This window comes from Talpa europaea, assembly GCF_964194135.1.
Source record: "Talpa europaea genome assembly, chromosome: 11".
NCBI classification, from domain to species: domain Eukaryota; kingdom Metazoa; phylum Chordata; class Mammalia; order Eulipotyphla; family Talpidae; genus Talpa; species Talpa europaea.
Genome location: NC_140078.1, coordinates 2500541 through 2524617, shown reverse-complemented (window position 1 = coordinate 2524617; position 24077 = coordinate 2500541). Strand labels below are relative to the sequence as shown.

Here is a 24077-nt window from a genome sequence, read left to right as displayed (position 1 = left end):
ATGCTGCTGCAGCCCGCGCCGGGCGCCCCGAGCGCGGGCTTCCCGCGGCCGCCGGCCCCGGGCGCCATGCCCGGCGCGCACAGGGACACCACGTTCACCAAGATCTTCGTGGGCGGCCTGCCCTACCACACCACCGACGCCTCGCTCAGGAAGTACTTCGAGGGCTTCGGGGACATCGAGGAGGCCGTGGTCATCACCGACCGCCAGACCGGCAAGTCCCGCGGCTACGGCTTCGTAAGTGCCCGCCGCGCCCGGGCCCGGCACCTGCTGCCCGCGCCGGCGGTTCGCGCCCGGCCCCCCCGCCCCCCCCCCGCGCCCGGACGTGCCCCCCCCGCCCGCCCCTCCCCCCGCCCGCCCCGCGGGCCGCTCCCGCCCCCCCCCGCCGGCCTGCGGAGTTGGGGCTCCTGGCCCACGCGAGTGGGGGGCACAGGCCTCCTCCGAGGGCCAGGTGGGGGCCTTCTCGCCCCCCCCCCCGTACTTCCCGCGGGCCGCCCGGGTGAGCCTGCGCTGGAGGGAACGCTGGAGGCGCGCTTCCCACCCCCAGTGGCTCTAAACCCTCCCCTGAGGGGTCCTCGCTTCCCTTTGGGGTGCGCCCTCCCCTTGGGGAGCAGACGCCCTTCCCTGTCTGCCAGCAGGGAGGGTTCCCGGCCTGCGGGGAGGAGCCGGGTCCGGGGGCAGGTCTGCGGAGGCCCAGGCCGGGCTGGAGGGCACCTGCCAGGGGTACCCCCGCCTTGGGACGCTCCTGACGCTCTGTGCGCCTCCAGGTGACTATGGTGGACCGGGCGGCGGCTGAGAGGGCTTGCAAAGACCCGAACCCCAACATCGACGGCCGCAAGGCCAACGTGAACCTGGCTTATCTGGGCGCCAAGCCGCGGAGCCTGCAGACGGGTGAGCAGGGCTGCCCTTCCCCTGCAGCTGGTGCAGCCTTGGTGTCTGTGGGTGGGGGGGCGCCCCCCCTGGAGCGCAGGCGGCTTGGGGAGCAGTTGTCCCCTGCTGGGAGGGGACCCCCTGGCTCCTCTGGCCTGGGCTGATGGGACGGGGGAAGAGGGAGCCTCAGCAGGCCCTCTGCCCCCCTGGAGCAGGGAGGGAGGAAGTTGGCCCTGGGCCCCAGGCCAGCTCCCACCGGGTCCCTTGGGTCTCGGCCTGCTTCAGCCGAGAGCTGTGGGGTTCATGTGATGGAGGGGGGGAGCTGATTATCCCTTTTGCTTAGGCTGTGGGGGTTCTACTTTCCTGGATGAGGCTGAACTTGGAAACATTTTCTCGTTTCAGGCTTTGCTGTCGGTGTGCAGCAGCTGCACCCCACCTTAATCCAGCGGACTTATGGGTGAGTGGGTGTGGCCAGCCGGGGGGTCCTTGCAGACCAGATGAGGCAGGGCCGTGGGCTTCCCGCATCTCCCAGTGTGGGTGCCCCTTGGTCCAAGGGAGTCTTCCACCTGAGACCCCAAGCCTGCGCGCCCCTACCCCTTGCAACCCCTTTACTGCGTGTGTGAACGGTCACTCTCTCCAGCCCCTCTGAAATGGGTTTGCATTTGGGGGCAGGCCAGGAGAATGGAGAGATGGGTTGAGTTTCTGGCCTGGCTCAGGCTGTGCCACAGAGAGATGGGGGGTGAGCACCAGGGCCTGCCTGGGTTCACATCCTGGCTCCCCACCCCCATCGGGCAGTTGTCTGTGCCTCAGTTTCTCTCCTGTGAATTGGGGCTGGCGCAGAGACAGCCTGGCTGGCTTTCTTGGGAATTAGTGTTCTGGGCCATCCTTGGGGCACCCCTCTGCTGCCCCAGCACCCAACAGTGGGCGGCAGCAGGTCCCTGCCACCTGGGGTCCCACGTTTATAAAAGCTGCAGCAGGTGAGGTGGGATTGGGGCCAGATGTCCTGGCTCGAGCCCGGCCTTGGGCCTTTTGTCTGACGGGCTGAGCAGCGGCCCACCCTCCTCCTCCGAAAAAGGCCCCCTCCCCCTTGCCTTTTTTTTTTTTTAAAGATCTAATAAGGCCTGGCAGCTGCTTGGGGCAGGACACACACACACACTCACACACACACACACTCCAGGGGCACAAAGGAGCCTGCCATGCAGACTGACTTCCCGGCCTGTGATTGATGTCAGCTGCGCCTCAGCTTGGGGACATGCTGACCGGGTGGGGATTTCTTCTGGGGGCCGGGGGGACCGTCATAAAACTATGCATAGAATGTCCTTTTAGGACACTGATCCTCCTTAAACTCTCAGAGTTCTATCCTGGGCTGTGGATTTTGTGTTTCAAGGGGTGTGTGTGTGCGTGTGCACGCGTGCGCACATATATGTGCCATAGATATAACCAGGGTCTCGGGCAGTAGAACCAAGGACCGACGCAGGTTGGGCCCAGTAGGGCAGGCTGGCCGGTGACCAGGGCGCCCCGTCGCCCTCCTGCAGCCGTGCCATGTGCCATCTGAGGGCACATAGCGCCTTCCGCCCAGATGGGCAGCTGGGTGCGAGCTCGACCTGTCCTGAGAGGGAGCCCCGGGGTGGCCTTCTTGCCCTGAGCTCTGCTGCATCAGTGTCTCGGGAAGTGTTTGGGGACAGCCTAATCTTCCTGTCGCCTCCCCAGTTTTTTCCTTTTTGGGGTTCAAGCCAAACCTGAGAAGCCTGTTCCTCCTCTTCGCCAGCCTGGCTCCGTCCCCAGAGTCCATGCAGGGCCTGGGGCAGCTGCACAGGACCAGGAGCCTCATCCCGCCCCGCTGGGTCCATGGCAGCTGCCTCCCAGGGTGGCTGCCGGTGCCTGAGCTCTGGAGCCGGGTCTGGGTTCAAGTCCTCACTCTGCCCCCTTCCCACTGGCTCCATTTTGACCAGTCACATTCTCCTGAGCGTCTCGTGCCCTCGCGCAGACACCAGGAACAAGAACCGCTGACCATGGGCCAGTGTGTGTAGCCGCCGCGCGCGCAGCGGCCCAGTGAGGCTGCACAGATTCCGTCCCCGCCGCAGAGGGGACACGGGCCAGGGAAGGCTCAGAGGGTCAGCAGCCTGTCGGGTGACCACGGGGCTGGCGTGGGGACCTGGGTGGGCTGGCTCCGGAACCGCTTGCTCTCTGGGCGGGTGGGAAGGGCCCCCACCTTTCCCTCGTGGTCCCCTGAAAGCCACCCCCGTGCAGGTGATGGATTTTGCCACCGCGTGCTCCGACTTCAGGCGAGTGTTTTGTAACCGAATCTGCGGGCCGGCCACCCGATACCCGCCGCGATGACGAGGAGGCCTGTGACTTGTATTTGCTGGTTGCCAAGGGCTGGGGACCCAAGCAGGGACGGGGAGCCGGGGGCCTGCCCCGCACGCCCGCGCTGGTGCCCGAAGCCTGTCTGGGCCTCCCCTCCCACCCAGCCTTGCGGGGCCCGGGGTGCCGTTCTAGAGGGCCGGCCGCCCTGGCTGCCCCGGTCAGCTGTCTCTGGTGCCCCAGCACCAGCCGGGTCGTCACCATCCCTTTTGTCTTTGCAAACAATTGGGCCAGGGCTCGGCCAGCCTGACTCAGCGGTCGGTTTTGTCAGCTTCGGTTTTGTCAGCTTCAGGCTGGCAGCGGCCAGGGTCTCCGAGCCAGTTAACTCCTGTCCTGCCTGGCAGATCTCGCCGGGCCTCTGGCCCCTTGGCTGCCTTGGCCCGCTTTTGGGCCCTCGCCCCGGTGGGTCCGAGGCGTCAGCACAGAAACTCACCCAGACGCTGTAAGCTTTGTGCTCTCTGCGCAGCTTCCCCCGCCCCGTGTCCGTCGAGTGCAATGCGCGTGGCCCACGGGCCCCTGTGCTGTAACTGGGGGTGGGGCCGAGGCTTGAGTCCTGGGACGCCTGTGTGACTGGTGACAGGTGGCCTGTCGCAGGAGGCCAGCGCGGTCATCGGCCCTCAGTGGAGGGTCTCTTTGGCCCCGGGGGCACAGCAGCTTGGGGCAGGCAGCCGCGCTGAGTAGTTTGGAGGGGCTTGGATCCAGGCAGAAGCGGCCTCCTGGTGGCCAGGGTGCCTGTCCACGCCTGGGCCTGGCTGTACTTGGAGCCTCTCCTCGGGTTATTTTTGAAGGTCCAGCTGCTGCTTTGGGCACAGGGACCTTAGCAGTGGGCCCCATGCCCATTCACTGCGCACCCTGCTGTGTGCCAGGCCTGCAGCCAGGCCCCAGGGTCCCAGACAGCAGGACAGGGGTCTAGGGGCTGCTGGGGCCAGGTCCACATGTACTGGAGCAAGGACCCCAGGGGTCAGGCCCTGCCCCTCCTCTTGGCCCGTCGGCCCCTCTGTGCTAGAGACGCTGATGCGGCCCCCTCTCAGGGCTGAGCTGGGCCCCAGGATACTGGGGATTTGACTCGCCCTCGGTCCCTGTGGCGGCAGGCCCTGGGCGCCTTCATGCTGCTGATACCCTCCCTGTGTCTACGAGGCAGCCCCTCCCTCGGGGCAGGTCAGGGACTGTGGGACTCTCTTCTGAGCATGTGCACGCCCCACTTGGCCTGTAGTTTCAGGGACCCCACACGGGACCCCACACCCCCCGTTGAAGGTCCCTGCTGCCCTGTCTTTGGGTCACGGTGTGTGCATGGGGCGGGGGTGTCACCCAGGCAGAGGGCCTGGCCGGAGGTGGCAGCGTCACATGGGTCTCTGCAAGCGTGGCGTGTGCAGGGCTGGGCAGGGAGGAAGGAGCTGCTCCCAGGACCCTCCATTCACAGGGCGTGTGTTGAGCACCTGTATGCCAGGCCCTGCACCTGGGATCCTTTGAGTAAGACAAGGGCACCCACCTCGGGGCACCTGCTTGAGAGGAAGCCAGCGTGGGAAATCGGCCTGTACGCTCTTGGCCGAGGTGGTCCTGCGCCCAGTGAGCCGGGCAGTGGGGCAGGAAGTCCTGCTTGGCCCCGGCAGTGCACGGGCCTCTTAGCGGTGTGTCCTGCGGCTCACACAGACTCACAGCGAGACAGGCCAGCGACTTAGCACGTGCGGAGGGTGGTGGTGGCGGCCCAGGCCTGGTGCTTCGTTAATAGACGGGTGCCCGGGTCAGGTGACCAGTCCTGTACCTGCTGGGTCACGTGAGATGTCACCCCTGGGGGGCTCTAGGGGAGGGTCCCCCTTATGTCTGCACTGGATTGGCACCTTCTTGGATTTCTATCATGCAATCATGACGCAGAGTAGAAAGATCAACCCAGGTGAGGGGATCGGTGTGATGGGGGACCAGCACCCCAGGGGTACGCCAGGAAGTGAGGTCAGAGGCTGGGGGAGGGGCTGGGAGGAAGTGGTGCCCTGGTCCCTGTATGGCGCCACGTGACTTGTTTTTGCTTGATGTCGGGGTGGCCCTGCACGCCCCATGGTGGCTTCCTGTTTGGGAGCTCGCTGGGGCGAGGCGTAGGCTGGCGTGGCCGCCCCGAGCGGCCTGCGCACCTGTTGTTTGCGCTGGAGGCTGTAACAGACACCAGCCTGCAGGGGCGGGTCTCGGTTTCCTCTCCGAGGATGAGCTCCTGGGGGGACCCCAAGCCTTGGGCCCAGGGGCCAGGGCCTGAGTCAGGGCAGAGCCCAGCACAGACGGGCCAGCGTGGGTGTGTGTCACCACGTTTCCTGGGTGTGCAGGGAGGCCCTGCGTCCTCGTGACTCAGTTTCCCTGTCCGCCGCGTGGATGGGACGGTGCTGTGCCGTGTGCAGGGATGTCCTCCTGTGGGGGGAGGAGGAAGCTGTGCTGGGAACTGTCCGGAGTCCGTCCTTCCAATGGGTACCACTTGCTTTGTGCGGGGCAGGGGCGCCGAGCTGCCCGGGCTGGCGGAAGGCCAGGGCCCCGCTCTCGGGGTTCTGTTCCGAGTGGCGAAGGGCTCTGAGCGAGGGGGCTGGAGGAACTTGAGTCTTGAGAGCCTCCCCAGGCGGCCTGGCTGGGGGACCCCACAGTGACCCACCCCCAAGGCAGGCCGTGGGGTCTGCGGCTCTGCTCCAAGGTGAGAAATGCGGGATTTCAGTTGTGTTTGAGAATGCATGAAAGAGAGGCGTCCAAGAAGGTTCCGGAACTCTGGGCCTGAGCGGGGAAGGTTGGCTTGGCCGCGGCGACTAAACGAGGCTGGTGTGGGGTGCAGTGTGGAGGGAGCGGAAGATGGGGTTGGGAAGGGTCAGTGCTGGTGCTGTCCTGGGCCTGCCAGCTTCCCGGTGGCCGACGCAGCCCGAGCCCCTCCCGGAACCCGGGCCCCCCGGCCTGTGTCCTCAGCCGCCCAGGAGCCTGGAGCTGCAGCCGGCGCCGGTCCTCCAGCACAGCACGTGGGCGCGGCCTCCAGACATCAGAAAAAGTGAAAATGGCTCATTTGCTTTTTTCATTTTTATTTTCGGAGGTGGCTTTGCATTCAGAAAATGAGGCCTGCGTCGCGGCCGATTTCTTTTCTGAGAGTTTTGCTTTGAGCGTGCGGACAGCCCGCCTGGGCACCCTCTCCTGCCTGCCGCTTTGCACACCCTGCTGCCCAGCGCCCCGGGGGCCTCCGGGGACCCCAGTGTGGCTCTGCGGGCCCTGTGGCCCCCTCATCTGCAGTTGGGGAAACGGGCCGGAGAAGGCCACGTGACTTGGAGAGGCAAATCTAGGGCCTGAACGTGGGGTTCTCGTCCCGGGCCCCTGGTTCTGCATCTGGCTGAGTCAGCGGGGTGCTCTTGTGTGGTGCTCACCCTGGCCGTGTGGGCGACCTCGCCTGCCTCCTCTCAGCGGCGGGTGCCAGCCGGCTGCTTGCACCTCACAGCACCCCCGGTGGCCCTCCAGGCCAGCCTGTAGCCCCTCGGTTGTCGTGGGCGTCCGTGCCTGTCTGTGCCACCTTCACCCGCTGCCACCCTCTGCTTGGGCTTTGCGCGCAAGGTGGCATTAGCACTTCTGGGAGACGGGCCGTCGGGCACGAGTGCTGGCCTCTGGGTGGAGGGACAGAGGGTTTTCTGTGGAGGGTGAGGAAACGTGGGACCCCAGCAGGCGCTGAGCTGCAGCTTGAGCCCTCGGGGGATGGCGGGGCCGGGGCTGAGCCTGGGAGAGGCTGTCCCTGTGGCTGCGTGTTCCCCGGGACAGAAGTGGGGCTCAGTGGTGGGCGGCGAGGAAAGAGGGCTGGGCTCAGACCCCAGCCCTGCTTGTCATGGCGGTGCCTGTCCCGGCAGGAGCGGGGCCTCATGTCCCCTTAGGTTCTCACCCCCAAGCCTTGTCTGCCGGCGAGCCTCCCCGCTGCCAAGGACGGCGGCCCGGGAAAGGGGGACTTTCTGTCCACCCCAAACTGCTGGGGGTATTCGTGTCCTCCCGCAGGTGCCAACATGGGGGTATGTACGGACACTGCCGAATTCTCTGGGGTGCACGGTGTGAAATCCCGGAGGCAGCACCGGGGCCGGCCCTGCCCTCAGAGACCGCCGGCGTCTAGGAGGGGCCAGAGTCAACCTTGAGCTGGGGCCACCAGCCTCTGCCTCCCTAGGGGTTCCCCAGCTGCAGATGACTGGACCCCCCACCCCTGCCCCTGTCCCAGCCGCTGCTCCAGGCGAAGTTGCCACTCCTGGCCCGGGAAGCAGCCGGTGGCCCTGGGGAGGGGACGCCTTGACCACGGCTGTCAAAGGAGGGCCGGCGTCAGGCCCTCGGCCCTCAACAGAGGCCACGCTAAGTGCTTGGAGCCCGGAGGTCAGAGCCAAGGGAGGACCACAGCTCAGAGGGTGAACCGCAAGGTGCTTTCTTCAAGAAGCAGACAAGGCCGGCGTGGGTCGGTGTGCTGGTGTTGACCGGGGCGGTGAGGGAAGGCCCGAGGAAGCAAAGGTCAGGCTTGAGCTGTGAGGAAAAGCCTCCCTCTCAGCAGCGGGCACGAAGGGTGCAGAGGCCCCGCAGCAGGTGCAGAGGGCTTTGAGTCTGCGGGACAGGAGGGAGCCCTGGCTGACAGGCGTGAGGAGGGTGGAAGCTGTTAAAGCCTGGTTTTATGGGAGGCCATGGTGGGGGGGGGAGCAGTTTGGATTTGGCTCTGGGCTGATTCGGACAGTGGGGTCTCTGCCTGTGAGGGGCGTGGTCTCCCGGGCGTCCGTAGGAAGGTGCCTCTGGCTGCAGACTGGGGCAGGGAAGGCAGACGGGGTGTCGGGGGTGGGTGGATGGAGATTTGGCCAGGAGAGGCCCGGGGAGGGAGGAGGAGGGAAAGCCAGGGAGTCAGAGTGAGGAGCGCCCCGAGATGGGTGGGCATGAGCTGCGGGGCAGGGGCTGCCACCCTGGCTGGGCACCCTGGGCTGTGTGGGCACGGTGCTGCCAGGCTGTGGCCTTTCCAGGGACCTGAAAAGCAGGCCCATGGAGGCCGGAGGCATCCTGACCTTTCCAGGGTGTGGGCGTGTGCCGGAGCCTGCCGGGCACACACGCCCGTCCCCCAGTGCCAGGCGGCCTCTGCTTGTCGCGATGTGCAGGCTGGGGGCAGGGGCGGGGGGGCGCAGGCCCAGCCGTGGTGTGAGGGGTGTTTTCTCACTGGAGAGCTCAGTGTGACCCCACGGGTGTGTGCACGTGTGTGCTCATGCATGTGCCCGAGAGATCCCGTGGAGCCAGGCTGCCCCTTCGCCTGCCTCTGGCTGGGCCCCTGCCCCAGTGGTGCTGGAGGATTCTCCGTGCATGTCCTCTGTCCTGTGCGTGCCCTGCCAGTGCCAGCACGCCATGGTCAGGGCCAGAAATGTCCCCGCCTCTGGCCCCGCAGGCACGCGGTGTCCCCTGGGGCACGGCTGCTCTGCCTGAGAGCCTCGGGTCTAGAGGCGTCCCGGCTGCCTGAGTTACCTCTGCAAGGCCCCTTGTGCAAATGAGGAAGCTGAGCCTCACGCTCCATCTTCTGTCGGGGGCAGAGCCGAGGGGCAGGTGTGGGGGCGGGGGCACCCCTTGGGCCTTTGCAGCTTCCTCCCCTCCCCCCCAGCCAGTGCTTTGGTCCACCTGCTCTTGTCTGCCTGTCCTCGGCCTCTCCCGGGGCAGAGCCTGCTCCCGCCGTGTTTTCAGCTGGGTCTGGGGTGCCTCCTCTTGGGGTCCAGTCCGTGTGGGTCCCCCGGGTGCGGGGGGTCCTGGCCAGTCCTGGTGGGCACAGGGACGGTGGGGGCAGATGGGCGGGGCAGAGTTACTCAGCCCCTGTGGTGAGTGATCCATGTCACGCGAGCCTCTGTGAGCCTCAGCCTCCCTCCGGGAGATGGGGTCGCGACAGCGCCCGTTGTGGCTGTGAGGGGCTTCGGAAGCTGTTCCAGGCTTTTCGCAGCCCGCGTGGGAGGCAGATTGCTTGAGGGAAGTAGGTAGACAGATACAGGCGCCCGCTTTCCCCATGGGTCAGGAATTGAGGTCGCCCCCTCCTGCCCAGGAAGAAAATGATTGGCCGGCCCTGGCCTCAGTGTCCCCTGGCAGCTCAGTGGCAGCCGGGGCCGTGCTACACCCAGGGCCAGGCCTGAGGCAGGGGTGCAGGGGCCCGGGGCTCCTGAGCTGGGAGGGGGGTGTCAGGGGCCTGGCAGAGGCAGGTTCCGGCCTCCGTCACAGTCCTTAGGGGGTCTGCCTTTTTAGCATGTGTCCTGGGGTCTGAGACCCACACTTGAGAAGTTCTGGGCCCAGAGCTTCTGTAGCCTCACACTAAGGAATGTTTTCAGGGTGCTGGGACCCTGGTGGGGCTCACGCGGTGGGGGCACAGAGGACACCCGGACGGCGTGCTGGACGCCCCGTGGTGGGTGCTTCGTGTGGAGCTCCGCCTGCTCCTCGGCCTTGGCGTGGGGCCTGTGCCCAGCCTCCCACCTCCGGGCCCTGGGTGAGGCCCTCCCCAGCTCCCGTGAGGTCCAGTGGGGGCCAGAGAGGGTGGTCAGAGGGCCTCCCTGGGGTGGGCTCCAGGGGAGGCAGGGGCAGCTGCAGACACAGGGAATGGCCTTGAGCGTTGGAGGCGCGGTAGGCGGCTAGGACAGGATGGTGGCGCGGGGGCCTGGCCACCACCTCTCACCCCCACAGCATGGGCTTGCTCTGGCTTCAGCCTCTTGCCCACGGCCGCTCTGTCTCCTCAAAGCCAGGTAAAGGTGCCCCCTCCTCCAAGCAGCCTCCCCTGACCACCCCCCAGTCCCAGCTCTCCAGCTCACAGCCGCTTCTTTCTCCTGGAATCTCACTCCGTGAGGCCGGGCCTGTGGGTCACTCAGCGCCGTGTGTGGGTCTAGAGCACACCTCAGACACGGGGGGCACACCTCAGACACCCTCACAGCTCGGGGGGCCAAAGTGGGATTTGAATCCAGGTCTGACTCTCTTCAAGGGGCACCTGTTCACATGAGGCAGAGCCCAGAGCAGGGGGCCGGGGAGTGGGCACTGCAGCCCCTGAACCAGGTCCTGGGGGCCCCCAGCCTGCTGGCCAACACAGCAGTGGTTGCTTGCAGGGGTATTTGCTGTGGAAATTGCTGGGGTGCTGCCTGGAAGGTCAGAGACTGGTGAGGGTGATGGTGTAGGAGCTATCTGAATGGGGCACCCTTGGGCAGTGGGCCAGGTGTGCCCCAGATTCCCCCCGAAATGTTTGCTGCTGGACCCCTGGGCTCCGCAGTGCCCGTCCTCTGCCCCCAGCCCTACCCAGACTGGGTGCCTCCAGCCCTGCGCGCTCCCAGGGGGCTTCCCTCCCGGCCCGCCCCGAGAGAGTGCATTCTCGGGGCTCAAACACCATCAAGCCCCCCAGTGCGAGGACGAAGCGTGGTCACGGTCCTCGGCCGTCTCCGCCCCCTGACTCAGCACTTTGTTATTCCAGAGACGGTGCCCTTACCCTTGCCGTGGCCGCGGCCGCGTGTCCTCCTCTGGACAGGCCATGCCGGTCACGTGGCAGGTGGCCTGTGTCTGCTGGGCGCGTCCTGCGTGACGTCTGCCCCCGTGGCGGGCATCTGACTCTTCCTCGTCATGGCTGAGTGATACTCCGCAGCCTGGACACACACGTCTGTTGGTCTGTCTGCCAGTCAGTGGGCACCGGGTTGTTTCTGCTCTGGGGCTGTTGTGACCAGGGCCCCGTCCCCTAGTTCCGCACCTCGTAGAGCTGTTCAGACCCGGCCACCTCCCGTCCCTTCATGCGGGATGGCGCACCTGGGAGGGCGTCGGCTCTTGAACCCGGCAGAGGTGCAGTGTCCTATGATTCCTCGTCAGCGACCCGGGCCGGGTGTAAATCCGCGTTGGAGTCTTTTGCACCCGGCGTCACCGTCCGCCTGGGCGGTGCTGTGTCCACTCAGACGGTCTCCCAAGGCGCGGAGGGAGGCGTGGGCTGTGGGGGCCTCCTTGTGGCCCGACTGCCCTCCGACACGCCGTGCTCGTCTCTGCACCTGCTGAGGGCCCGGGAGTGCCCTCCTGCGGCTTTCCCAGCAGCGTCTCCATGGAGTGGGGCAGGCAGGGGTCCTGGGCCGGTCTTAGAGGTGGAGGGGGATGTCGGGGTTCCAGGGCGTCTCCGTCCTGTGCAGCCCGCTCAGGCACAAGGGCAGGGGTGACACGATGCCCGTGGCCATGGGGTCAACCCCAAGCAGCCTGCTTGGGCCACGGCTCCGGCTGGAACCTGTGCGCTGTGGGGCCCAGAGAGGAGGGTGAGCTGCTAGCGCAAGGCTGCCCCGCAGCTGGTGGGCAGAGCAGGTACGTGCCGATGCCGTCTTCCTGAGCCTCAGTTTCCCTGTCTGGGATGGGTCTCCACAGCAGCGCGTGGGGTTGACCAGTGGAGGGTTCCTGGCGCCCAGGCTGACGCCTCCGTGTCGCTGTGGGGCTCGGGCTGGCTGCTCCCCTCCACACTCAGCGCTCCTGTCGGAAGCTGGGCTCACGCCTCAGGGGGTCGCTCAGACCCTGGGCACGTGGGCTGGCCTAAGGCCACATTGTCGTCCCCTCCCCGCCGCCATCTCAGTGCTGCTACCTGTCCCATCGTCCACTGTCACTCGCGGAGTTCCTGGCACCCCCGTGCTGTGGCTGGGGCCGCAGTCAAGGCCAGCAAGGAAGTCATGGCGTGTCCCCTGTTGGTTGGCGGGTGTTAGACTGGCAGGGCCAGCTTCAGCACCTGTCACCGGGGCTGTGGCTCAGGGACCCCTGCTCAGACGGGCCCAGGAGCTTGATTTCATGCTCTGCACCTTCTGCCTTACAATTCTTGTTTAACCATGGGCCCCCCGGGTGCCAGGGAGAATGAGACATTTAAGTGCTGGCGGGAAAGCAGGAGCCCGTGGTAGCTGGGCAGGGCACGGGCAGGGAGCGGGACCCGCCGGGGCACAGGTCCTGTGGCCGGAGCCCGTGCAGAGTGTGCCGGGAACCCCGCTTCTGTCGAGCCGATCTACGGCGGGAAGGGCAGGCCCGTGGGCACCACCCAGCGCACTGGGCTCCTCTGCTCCACCCCGGGCCTGCTCTGGTTCCCCAGCTCTGTTCTCTCTGACCCACCCTCTCTGCTTCGCCCCACAGGCTGACTCCCCACTACATCTACCCACAAGCCATCGTGCAGCCCAGCGTGGTGATCCCGGCCACCCCAGTCCCGTCACTGTCCTCGCCTTACATTGAGTACCCGCCGGCCAACCCGGCCTACGCCCAGTACCCGCCGGCCGCCTACGAGCCGTACCCGTACGCCGCCTCGCCCGCCAGCGCCGCCAGCTTCGTGGGCTACGGCTACCCGGCCGCCCTGCCCCAGGCCCTGCCCGCCGCGGCCCCCACGGGCGCCACCCTCGTGCAGTACCAGCCTCCTCAGCTGCAGCCCGACAGGATGCAGTGAGGCGTGGCCGCCGGGTGCAGGGCCCGGAGAGCCTCTCGCTCTAGGACTCGCCGCGTGGAGGGGCTGGGAGCCCGCGAGCCCCACAGCCGCGCCCCGCCGCCTCCACCACCAGCCTGCTCGGCGCCGTCCCCGCCCTGTCCCGGCCGCCCGGCAGAGGCTCTTGCAGCCCCCGACGCCCCCCGGTCCCGAGGTGCCTTAACTCCCCAGAACCCAGAGAGCGAGGAGGGGCCCTCGTTGCTGCCCGCGGCCGCGGGGCGCCCTCCGGCCCCCAGGCTCCCGGCACGGGGGCTGCCGGCCACCGCCCGGCCGTTTTCTTATCGTTAATGTTTTGCTACGAACACGATTTCAGAATTTCAGTCTATTTTTCCAGTGGAGACCCCCGCCGCCCCGAATCCAAAGCCTACTCTCGACTTCGAGAGACTCCCCTCTGCCGATGCCTGCGCCCCGGCCCCGGGCGCGGGGCGTGTTTCCAGGCGACAGGAGCCCCCAGCCCGGCGGGGCCGCGGGAGGGTGGGGTCAGAGTGCAGGATCGCGAGACCCCGCGTGCCCTCCTGCCCTTCCCCCCGCCGTGAGCACCCCAGCTGAGGGACCCGCCCTCCGCCTTTGGGGGCTCAGTGGAGGGGGCAGGCGAGGGGTCGGACAGGCCTCCGTGGGGCTCCCGGCGGGGCAGCAAGGGAGTGGGGGGCGGGCCCGGAGCGCTCGGGGAGCTGGGGGCTTCTTGCGGACCTACCTCAGGGAAACGGGAGGTCTCGGGGCCGACCGCCCGCACGCGCCTCGCCTCTCGCCGGCGCTCGGTGCCGAGTCAAGGCCCAGGAAACAAAGGTAGCTAATATTATAATAATATTTTTATTAGAAGGTTCTGATTATAAAAATAAAACTTGTTTTCTTTAAAGCGGTGGCTCTGTCTTTCTCTGCACGGGGGAATCCGCGCCCCTCGGCGGTCGTGGGGAGTCCCGCCCGGGCCAGGGCCCCGCTGTCACCCGCCCTCCTAGCTCCAGAGCTGGGGTTTGGATCCCCCCTCGTCGGGTGCCTAGAGAACCCGGTGACAGGGCAGACACGGCCCCCCTACCCCCCCACTGAGGCGGGAAGGACCGGGGCCCCACTCCTGCGTACTCGCCCAGCCCGGCAAGCACCGGGGTTTGCGGCTCCCCCACCGCCCTGTGGTCTAGGGGGCAGTGTGCTGAGAGAAAGGAGGACGCTCTGGAGGCTGCTGAGGCACAGCAGCAGGTGCCTGTGCCGGCCACCCTGGGGTGCTGCCGCCGGGTGGGCCCAGGTCTGCGTTGGCGGGGTCCCCGTCTGCGGCCGAGGGGTCCCAACCTCGGGTCTCCCCAGCCCCTTCCAGAACTCCGCTGGAGTCGGAGCTGGAGAGGGCATCGTCGCTCCTCCAGCTGCTCCTTCATTCCCTGCTTCCAAGAAGCGGGCCCCGGGTGCCTGGCAGGACCCGGGGTGGCCAGATCGAGCTGACAGACCAGGTTGGTAATCTGGTGGGGAGACGCAGCAAACACGCAAACAGGCGCTGCTCAGCGCTGAAGGAACCAGCCCGCGCAGGGGCCCTGGGGCAGCTGCGTGGAGCAAGGCCAGTGTGACTGGGGGCGCCTGGGAGGGAGTGCTAGGAGTTCAGGGCGGTGGTGGATGGGGTGAGGCGCCCGTGGAGTCCAGTCCTCGTGCACTCGCCCGACGGGCAGGCTGAGCACGGCCTGATTGTGAGGGTGAGGAGACCCTGACCCCGGAGGAGGGCGATGCGGCCCCAGGGGGATGCGGCCTTGCGAGATGGCAGGTACAGAGTTACACCCCTGCCCCCCTTTGGGCAGTCCGGGCCCTCCAGCCCAAGGGAAGGGTCGGTTCCGGGGTCAAGTCAGGTGAGATGGTGCCAGCACATTCTCCTGTCTTCCCAGGAAGCCCCGTCTGCCTTCGCCCGCCAGCTGGGTCTAGTTTGCAAACACTGGAGAGTCAGGGAGGCCAGTGTGAGGCTCCTGGCTCAGGAGACATTTGCTGCAGCCGATAAGGACTTGGGGGACCAGGCGGGGTGTGGGCGCTGCCAGGGTTATCTGGAGGCCGGCGTGTTTCCTGTCCCTATCAGCCAGTGGCAGCCTCTGGGACAGGCTGGGAGGCCTCAAAAACATCCTTGTGGGTCCCCGGACTGAGGCTCAGAACAGCAGCAGACCCAGGACCAGAGAACTTCTGAAGTGGCCGCCCTGAGCAGAGAGCAGGAGGCCGGGGACGGCATGCTGGCCTCTGCACAGACGCCCTGCCAGCGAGGGCACAGCGACCACCTGCCACCAGGGCAGTGCTGCCTGGCCAGGCGCGTGCCCAGATGGGGACTCTGAGAAGCAGGGCCCACTGCCCAGGCCCTGGGGGACAGCTGCCTGGAGGTGAAGGGCATGGCCTGATGTGGGCAGTCCTGCCCACCCCCCTGCAGGCCGCCCCCACTCCCCACCTCCCCGTGAAGGGGAACAAGGTGGCACCCGCATGCTGTCCCTTCACTGTGTCCTTATGGGGGGCGGGGCTACCCCAGTTCCTTCCTCCCCTGCCTGGGTCTCCTTTCTGACCCTGGTCCTTCTGCATCTTGCTCCCACACACCCAGGGAGTCAGGCACACGTGCACACACACATGTTTGTGCACACACACGTGAGCAGACCTCACACACACGCACAGATACACCATCAGCACGGGCCGGGCTGGTGGTGGTGCTGGGAGGTGAGATGGGGCCGGGCAGTTCCTGCAGAGAAGAAAGGAGGGGCGGGGCAGGTGGGCAGGAGGGTGGGGGTGCGTGACAGGGCCAGGCCCCCTGCCCCAGAAAGCTGCCACCTGCTGCTCCAGGCTTTTCCTTCTGGCTGTGGAGCTCGGTCAGCACCAGACTGAGCACCGGGAGCACCCCGGCTCCCTCTCCCTCGGGGAGACATAGGGGGCGAGTGTTCCCCAGTGGGATGGTGCTCCTGTTGCCTCGGTGATGCGGGGTCCCTACCCTTTGCGTCCTTGCCCCACGTTCCTGCTCCAGGCCCAGCTTCCTGGCATCACCTTCCAGGCTGCCTGCTGGTGGGGCTCCCAGCAGAGTCTGCTTGAGGGGCAGTGTGGGCCCCCCACAGGCCTGGCTGCCCCTGAAATCCCTGCAGGCACAGCCGATTTGCCTCCTCTGGGCATGGGGATGGGCAGTGAAGGCCCTCAGCGCGCAGCATCGTGCCTGGCAGCCAGGGTCCTCCGAGCTGCTGCCGTCTGAGCTGCCGGGAAGAGCCTGGGCACGGGCCGAGGCCGCGGGACCTGCAGGGATCGTGGCTGCCGTGCGTGGGGAAGCCCATCGGGAGGGGCTCTGGCAGCCCAGCTGCCTCCCTCACTCAAGCCTCTTTCCCATCCCACCTTCCAGGTGAGCAAACTGAGGCCTGAGAGGCAGGAAGGGCACTTCTGAGGCCACCCCAACGGGGATCTCAGCGTGGGGGAGTGTGGGGGCCACACAATGTCACCTCTGTGTCTCTGCCCACACCTGGGAGGCAGCTGGGGGCTCACCTAGCCACGGCCCTCGCTGAGCCTCAGCTCTTCCTCGCAGGGGTGAGTTTGATTCCCTCGCAGGGGTGAGGCTGATTCCCGGGTGGCACACGCAGGTCCTGCCTCCCCAGTGTCCACCCCTTTCCTCGGGTAACAGCCCCTGGATGTCCGTTGGGGAGCTGCCCTGCCCACCCTCGGGTCCCCCGGTTCTCCTGCTCCAGCAGTCAGCATGTCCACTCCACTGACTGTTCAGGGGGAGGCACGAGACCCAGTTGGGGCGAGGAGAGTCAGCTCTGGATCTGCTGGGACGCGGGGGCGCGGAAGCGGCCAAGGAAGCCATGCTGAGGACAGATAAACCCGGGCTGCTGGGGGTGGGGGGTGATTTGTGCTTGTGGAGAGAAGCAGCCAGCGCAAGGGAAAAGAGCTGAGACAGGGCCTGGGTGATGTAATCGGGGGCCCCTTGATCCAGCTTTGCCCGAAGCTAGCCTGGGACTTCGTCTCGAGAGCTGGTCCATTTCCCCTTCTGCTTGAGCTGGTTTAACTTGCATCCAAGACTCTGGACATCCACGAACTCCAGGGCCTGCGTTCCCTAGAATTATACCGAGTGTCCGTACATCAGAAAATTCAAAATAACAGTAGTTCTTGGCTCGTGGCAAGTTATTTTTTCCACATGAAATAAGCCCAAAGTGGGCGGCCCGGGGGCTGCTAGCTCCGGGCATGGGGAGCGCAGGCCCCTTCCAGCTTCCCATGGCGCCATCTTAGCGCGTGGCTTGTGTCGAGACCGGCTCGTGGGACAACATGGCTGCTGGAGCCCGCGGCCCCCCACCCGTCACCCAGGAGGCGGGCTGGGTCTGCTGCCTGCGCGCCCCTCACACACCGGATGCGGAGGCCCCCGGGCTCCCGACTCGGCGTCAGGGGTGGGCCTGGCGCGTCTCCCCCGTGGGCACGCTAAGGCCCGGGGAGCGGCCATCGCAGGGCCTGACGCCCAAAGTGCTCTGGGCTGGCTGTTCGGGGGTGGACGGGCCTGGGGCCGGGGCGCCTCCAGAGGGACAGGCGATGGGCGCGTGTGCGGGGCCGTCCTCCTCAGGAGCCCTTCCGGAAGGCCTGGTGGACGGCCCATCTCACAGGGGGTGGCTGAGCCGTGCGGTGGCCTGTTTGGAAGTGACTGACCCCGGCTCGACTCTGTTGTTGCCCCCGGCCATGTTGGTGTCCAGGAGCTGGAGGCGAAGGGCCTTGGCCAGGCTCTCCGGCCCGCACGCCTCCTCTGGGCAGGTGACCGGCCCGGCTGCCGTGGGGCCCGGTGCAGCTCAGCCCCCCGCTCTGCCGCTCCCGCACCACCGCCCGTCCTGGCCGAGTTGTGGCTCACTCCCGCAAGCGAGGTGACCGCTGCCCTGGGCGGAAGGAGGTGACCGGGGGGAGCGCTCGCCCAGGCCTGGTGCAGAGTGAGCGCCTGGAGCGCCTGGTCCCACTGCAGCTGGAAAGGGCCACCAACTGGTGGAAGGTGGGGGTGAGGACACCCCATTCCTGCGGAACCCGCCTGCCTGTGGCCTCTCGGGGTCCCGCCTGTGCAGCAAGGTCCCTGAGTCTCCAGTGAGACGAGAAGCCCCTCCCTGCTCCCTGGCACTGAGGCTGCTGCCCCTGCCCGCGTCGGGGCTCCTCTCTCCCTGGCTCGACACCTGCGGGAGGCCACTGCACCCACTTCACGACCCAAAAGCCAAGCCTGACATCAGGGAGCAGAGTCAGGATTTGGCCAGAGAACCCCGAATCTGGAGGCTGCCTGTTGCCCTGCTCTGGTCACCCCCACCCAGGGCTCCTCCCTATCCTCACCCCAAAGCCAGACAGGCATGCCCCCCTTGTCCCTGCCCTAGCTGCTGAGTCACACTGTTTGTCCCCAGAAATGTAAACACGAAACTGGGAGCCCCCGGGCCCTGGGTTGGGGACCATCCAGATACAGCGAGAAAAACAAGGCTGCTGCCGGGGCCGGTGTCTGCGTGGGCTGGGCACCTGGCCCTCCAGATACCTCCCGGCTCCTGTGGGGGCCGATAAGTGCCCGGCTGTGCTTATCAGCCCTGCCCCCCAGCCTCGTGCCCACGCCGGGGCACAGCAGCCTGGAGATCGGTGATGGGGCGACACCCCCTCCAGAGCCCGGCCCATCAGCCGGCTGGACCGATGCATCAGGCCAGGTGACTCGTGGGCCTCCCGCGGGACCCTGACCCCGGGGCAGGGGCACCTACAGATCCTTAGAGAGAAAGCCACTGTCTCGATTACAAAGGTGACGCTGTGGAGGTGGTGGCGGTGGGGGGAGCCCCGAGTAAAGGAGCTTGTTAAGATAATCCACGGCGTGTATGGAGGGGGGAGCGGCAGGGGAGGCTGGAAGGCGGCTCTGCTCTTCTCGAAACGCGGCTCTGTGCTGTGCGCCGCGGGGCCGAGCGGACGGAGGGCGAAGCCTGCGGCGGGGCTGCTGTCCCGCGCGCCCACGGCCGGCAGGGCGGAGCCGTGTCTGCTCCAGCAGCGTGCCGGCTGCCCGCTGAGGCCCGGGCTGGGCGGGGTCCAGCCGTCCTCGCCCCGCCTGGTCCCGCGTCCCCGTGACTGTTCATCTGTCGGGAAGGCCGCTCGAGGCCTGCTGCTCCCGGCATGGAGGCCTCTGGGGCTTGCCCTGGAACTTACCCCCCGGCCGCGTGAACTGGCCTGCCCCCCTCAGATGCCACCCTCCCCATGCCCGTGGCCGGCCGCCTCTTGGCTCCAAAGGCACCAGGTCTCTTGGCTCACGCGTCACCTGCTGCCCCCACCCCGAGATGCCATCCTGGGCCCCTTCTGCGCTGCTTCCCCGCCCGGCCTGACCCCGCTCGCTCGCCCTGGCTGCGCAGCTGTCTCCCTTGTTCTCGCTTCCTCAAGGGTCCCAGGGCCTGAGCATCACAGTGGGGGGGCTGCCTCCAGCCCCTCCCATCCCTCCTGCTTCTCCCCCTCCCCTGGCCTGCTGCCCCCTCCTCTTCCTGGGGCAGCCTGGGTTCTCCCGGCTGCATCCTCCCGACAACCCTGCCTGGTGCTGGGCTCCCCGACCCCTGCTCACCATGCCCGGGAGGCAGCACACCCAGGCAGCGGAGCTCTCTGGGCCAAGGGGAGAGGTGCGCCCCACGAGGCTGGAGCTGCCCTGGGGAGGGCAGGAGTGGGGGCCGGCCTGGGTGTAAGTGGATGAGAGGCGGGGGCTGCCCCCCACCTGAGTCTCTGGGAGAGAGAGGCACCCAGGAGGTGTGGAGCGGGGACCCCACTCCTCCTGGGACGTCCTCACCCCCTCCCAGGGCCTCGGAATTGGCTTTTGACCATATTTGCCTCAGAGCCCCGTGGTCCCCGATGGGGCTGCAGTATAAATATCGGCTTATTTACTCTGCTCCAGCCGAGCCTGCTTCTGGGCATGCCAGCTTCCCGGTCAGCCGGGGCACAAGTCTGGAATCCCCGCCCTGGGGCAGGAGACTGTGGGGCTTGGCTGGTGGGAATTTTTGGAGGTTCTGGGTCACCTTTGCTGGGGGTGTCTCAGGCTCCTCTGCCCAGGTCACCCTGCACCGTGCTCACCTCCAGAAGGCCAAGCAAGGGAAACTCTCTGTGAGGTCCGGCCCCTTCCCTGTGCCCAGAGTCCCCCTGAGGAATCAGCCCTTCCCTACGCCTGTCCTGGGTCTCAGGTGGGTCTGGATCCAGCTCTGTCCCCATGGGCAGGGTAGGCACGTGACCCAGACCTGGCCACTGACAGTCTTGCCTGCTCCTGCCTTAGTGATTGGGTCGGGAGTGAGGACGTGGCCCAGTTACAGCCAAGAAGATACAGTGGGCCTGATGCTGGGGGCAGAGAGGGAGAGGCAAGGGCCTTTTCAGCTGGGGGAGGGGGGTGGGAGCATGAAGCTGCCAGGATGACCCCATGGAAGGTGAGCATGAGTCTGGTTTAGAAGGCAGCAGAGCAGAGGAAGCAGAAAAAACAAATCCTGATGGCATGTTTTAAGTGCTGGATCCAGCCATTCCTGAAGCTAGATCTGTGGGAACCAGTCAATTATCTTCCCATTAAACCAATGTATTTGTTTTCTATCACGTTAGTACCAACTCTTCACACACTTAGAGTCTTGAAACAATTCTCTTCTATTATGTCAGTTCTGTAGGTCAGATAATGGAGCACGATCCAGCTGGCTCTTGAGCTCAGGGGTTCAAGGTGGGAATGCAGGTGTTGGCCAGGCTGTGTATCTTACTGGAACCTCTGAGAAAGAATCCACTCATTCAGGTTGCAGATTCAGGCTCTCGTGGCTGCAGGACTGCGGTCCTCATGCCTGGCAGGCTGTCAGTGGGGGCTCCTCGAGGCTGCCCACATTTCTTCTCGTGTTTTCCATGTGGCCTCTCCAGCAATAGTGGGTCAATTCCTCTCCCTCTTCAAATCCCCCCATTTTTCCCTTCTGTTGCCCCTTTTTTGGCCAGCTGTTTCTATGCTTTTAAGGGCTCATCATTAAATTGAACCCACCTGAATAATCCTAGATAATCTCCCTATATATAAGGTTCGTGTTTTTAATCACATCTGCAAATTACCTCCTGCGTGTGACTCAGAGTATTTTTGAGGTCTGGGCATCAGCACGTAGGTGCCTTGGAAGGATCATTATTCTGCTCACCATAGCAGTCTGACTTGGGTTTTCTGTCATTTACGAAGGATTTGCCCCTAAGCGACAGCCCATTGAGCCCCAAGGAGTCTGTTCCTCTGCAAATACTGAGCTTCTCCTCTGTGCTGGTCACTGGGGTGCAGCAGGGAAAGAGAGGAAGCTGAGAGGCTGGTGCCCTCACGGTAACTCCAGTTTAGAAACACAAGTCTCAGAATCACCAGGTGATGAACTCGTGAAGGACAGTGGGGAAGAGCCACGCGGGTTCAGGTGAGAGGTGGGGCCAGCAAAAGCCTCGCTAGAGAGGTCGTACCAGCAGGCAACAGTGGGGCGAGCTTCCAGAGGAAGCCACAGCACGTGCAAAGGCCCTGGGGTTGGACCCACTGGGCCAGATTGGAAACTGCAGGGAGGCAGGAGGGCAGGGGTGTGGTGGGGAGAGGGGGTGGAGGTTAGTGGGGTGGGTAGGAGTCCAGGTTGGGACAAATGCATTAACCTCCACGCCCACGTCCTGCTTGGCTTTGGAAGAGCAGCTTCCTGGGAGTTGGGAGCAAGGGGCTGACTGGGAGCACCCCGGCATCTCCTCCCCTCTCCATAGTGCTCCGCCCCCAACACACTTGCTTCTGTCGTCAGGAGCCCACGGCCTTCACGACTTCCTTTCTAACTTCCGCCTCGCCTCCCAGCAGAGCGTCTGACTCCTCCCTGAGGCCTCCACCTGCCACCCTGCGGGCGGCCTCTACCGCTTCCTCTCTGGCGGAGGGGACACGCCCTGTTCTTCGGTGGAGGCAGGTGGCCATGATGGTTGGCTCCGTGAGAAGGGAGATGGACAGACAGTCCCACCAAGCAGGGAGCCCCGTGGTCCCTGCCTCCTTTGCACCCCAGTCTAGTAGATTCCCCAGCTGCCGGCAGCTGCAGCCCAGCTACTGAGAGCGATAGCACCTGGTGCAGGGAACCGCCCATCTGCACTTCACTGCTCTGTGCCACATCGTGGGGCTTCAAGTGGAAAGTCCTGCCCACCCCGTCCCCTGCTCGCTTCTCTTCTCCTGAGGTGTCCTGCGCCTGCAGCTTCGGCACTGCATCTTGCCAATGTCTGTTTTCTCCCAAATCCAGCTCTGCCAGGCGCCCGCCTCTCTGCCTGAAATACACCTGAAGGCCCCTCACTGCGCCCACATGGAGCTCCATGTGGCAGCGTGGTCTGTGGTGTGCGGTGGACGCTGCTGTCCACATCCTGGGTTGAGGTGTTTCCAGTCTTTTGCTGTTCAGGCCACAGGTTTGAATCCCCTCAAACCAAGGTATACCTGCTGGGCACCTGGCGGGGTCTCCCACAAGCACCTACTATGTGCAGGCGCCACCTTGGTCCTCACTCAGCCCTGCCAGGAGGGCAGAACTATTGGGGTCCCCACGTTCTTGTTTCATGTCCCAAGTTCATGGCTATTTCTGGAGTGCGGGACGGGGCTTGCACAGGCTGCACCCCAGGGGTCACATTGGCACCTTCCCTGTTCTTTTCCTGCTCTGCTCTCCCTCCCTCGTGCCAGCCCCTCCATCTCTGGAGAAGCTGCCCCCCTCAGACCCTGCGAGCAGCAGGGGTGTCCCAGGAGGGGGCCCCATGCAGCAGCGCCAGCCCCTCCCTCCCTTCCAAGTGCTAAAAAGCTTCATTCTTTGCCCACTTACTTACTGAACCAAATACAGGCCCCAGTGGAGAAGACAGAACTCACAGGAGTCAGACAAATGACTCCTTGCCAGTCTGATGAGCGCCATGGTGATGCCTGAGTCCTCGGGGCCGCTGCCTCGGGGCCTTTGCACAGACCGCAGCCTTCTCCCCTGTCCCCCTCGGTGTCCACCGGCTCACCGCTGATCTCCCTCCGCTCAGAACCGCAGCCCCTCCCCGAACGCTCCCTCCCCGCCCTCTGTTATTCCCCACACGGAGCCTGGCACTTTGCACAACCCACACTTGCCTTGGGTTCCGCTTGTTGCCATGCAGCTGTAATTAGTCTGTCAGTGGCCTGTGCTGCCCATGGGTGCGTGTCCAGAAGAGCCAGCATTTTTGTCTGACCTGTCCCCTAATCTGTCCTCAGAGAGGGGCCTCACACACTGAGGCTGCTCCCTAATATTCGAATGAATGAATGAATGGCCTAATACAGACGGGCCGACTCAGCTACTTGGGGGCCAGGGAGGAGGAGGTCAGGGGAGGTTTTCCTGCCCTGGGGACCCAGGTTTTACAGGACTTGAAGGTTATGCAGTCTGGGCACTGCATTTAAGTACAAGGATTGACAGGACAGCTACATGCACAGAATTGGGGTGAGAGCCCTGAAGAAAGGGGTGATGACCCGGAGAGGCACTGCAGGCAGAGGGACAGCCCCAGGTGGCAGAGAGCGGGACACAGCCGTGGACGTCTTCGTGGCTGCAGCTCTGCTGTGGACCTGGACACCCAGGGGGTGCCAGCCAGGGAAGGACATGGTGTAACACGGGGGGTGGGAGGGACCCTGCTTTCTGCGGGATCCCAGGGAGGAAGCCGAGAGCTGACCTCTGGGTTCCAGCGGGGCCAGGCCCCTGCCAGCCGACACTTTCCTGCTCCTTCTTGGGCCAGGCGGGAGGCAGCCCCAGCCCCAGCCCTCCCCAGGGGCTGCTGGGAATGTGTCTCCTTTGCCTTGGGGTCCCTGTTCAACCCTCTCCCACCCTGTCCCTGGGGGAGGCACCCTCTGCCCTCCCTCCCTTGGCTCTGCTCAGAATAAAAGTCCCAGGGCCCAGGCTGGGGAACAGGGACCTGGCCTGAGGCCACTGCCAGGCATTTGCATCACAAATGAGGCTCCCTGGGGCGCTTGGACTCCAGCCAACCAGCCTGGTGCTGCCCTTGGTGACTTGAGGACATAAGCCAGCGTCCTGGCTGTGCACTTTGCCCCGCCCCGCGGCCTGACCCCCCCAGGGAGGATGCTGCCCCCAGCCAGCTTGGAGCCTGCCCGTGCCCACCGGCTGGGGAATCACGCTCCTGTGGCCGATAGACTCAGCGCTGGTCTGGGGGTCTCCTCAGTCAGGGAGCTCAGCACTCGACATGCTCTCGCGCTTCCCTCAAGAGCCCACTTCAGAGAGGGGAAAACCGAGGCACAGAGAAGGTGAGCGCCAGGCACGAGGCGGCTCAGCTCATCCTTGCAGGCCAGGGCTTGAACCTGGGCCATTCTACTCTGGACACTGCCCTTGAACCTGGAGGAGCCCGGAAAGGACATTTGTGCTCACCCTCCTGGGTGGGCAACCTCACCTTTTGTTATAGGACAGGGACCTCGGGACCACCCTGTTACACTTTCTCCCTGCAGGCTTGGGGGTGCGACACAAACGCTTCTGGAGCAAACAAT

General features: G+C 65.5%; 1 protein-coding gene across 1 annotated transcript; it reads left to right on the top strand.

The window, feature by feature from the left end:
- On the top strand, positions 1-12628 carry RBM38 (RNA binding motif protein 38; the record flags this gene model as incomplete). Its single annotated transcript, XM_084247633.1, has 4 exons — positions 1-234; positions 765-888; positions 1270-1324; positions 12325-12628. The coding sequence occupies 4 exons, from the start codon at positions 1-3 to the stop codon at positions 12626-12628; spliced, it is 717 nt and encodes a 238-aa protein (XP_084103759.1).
- Positions 12629-24077: the final 11449 nt, after the last annotated feature.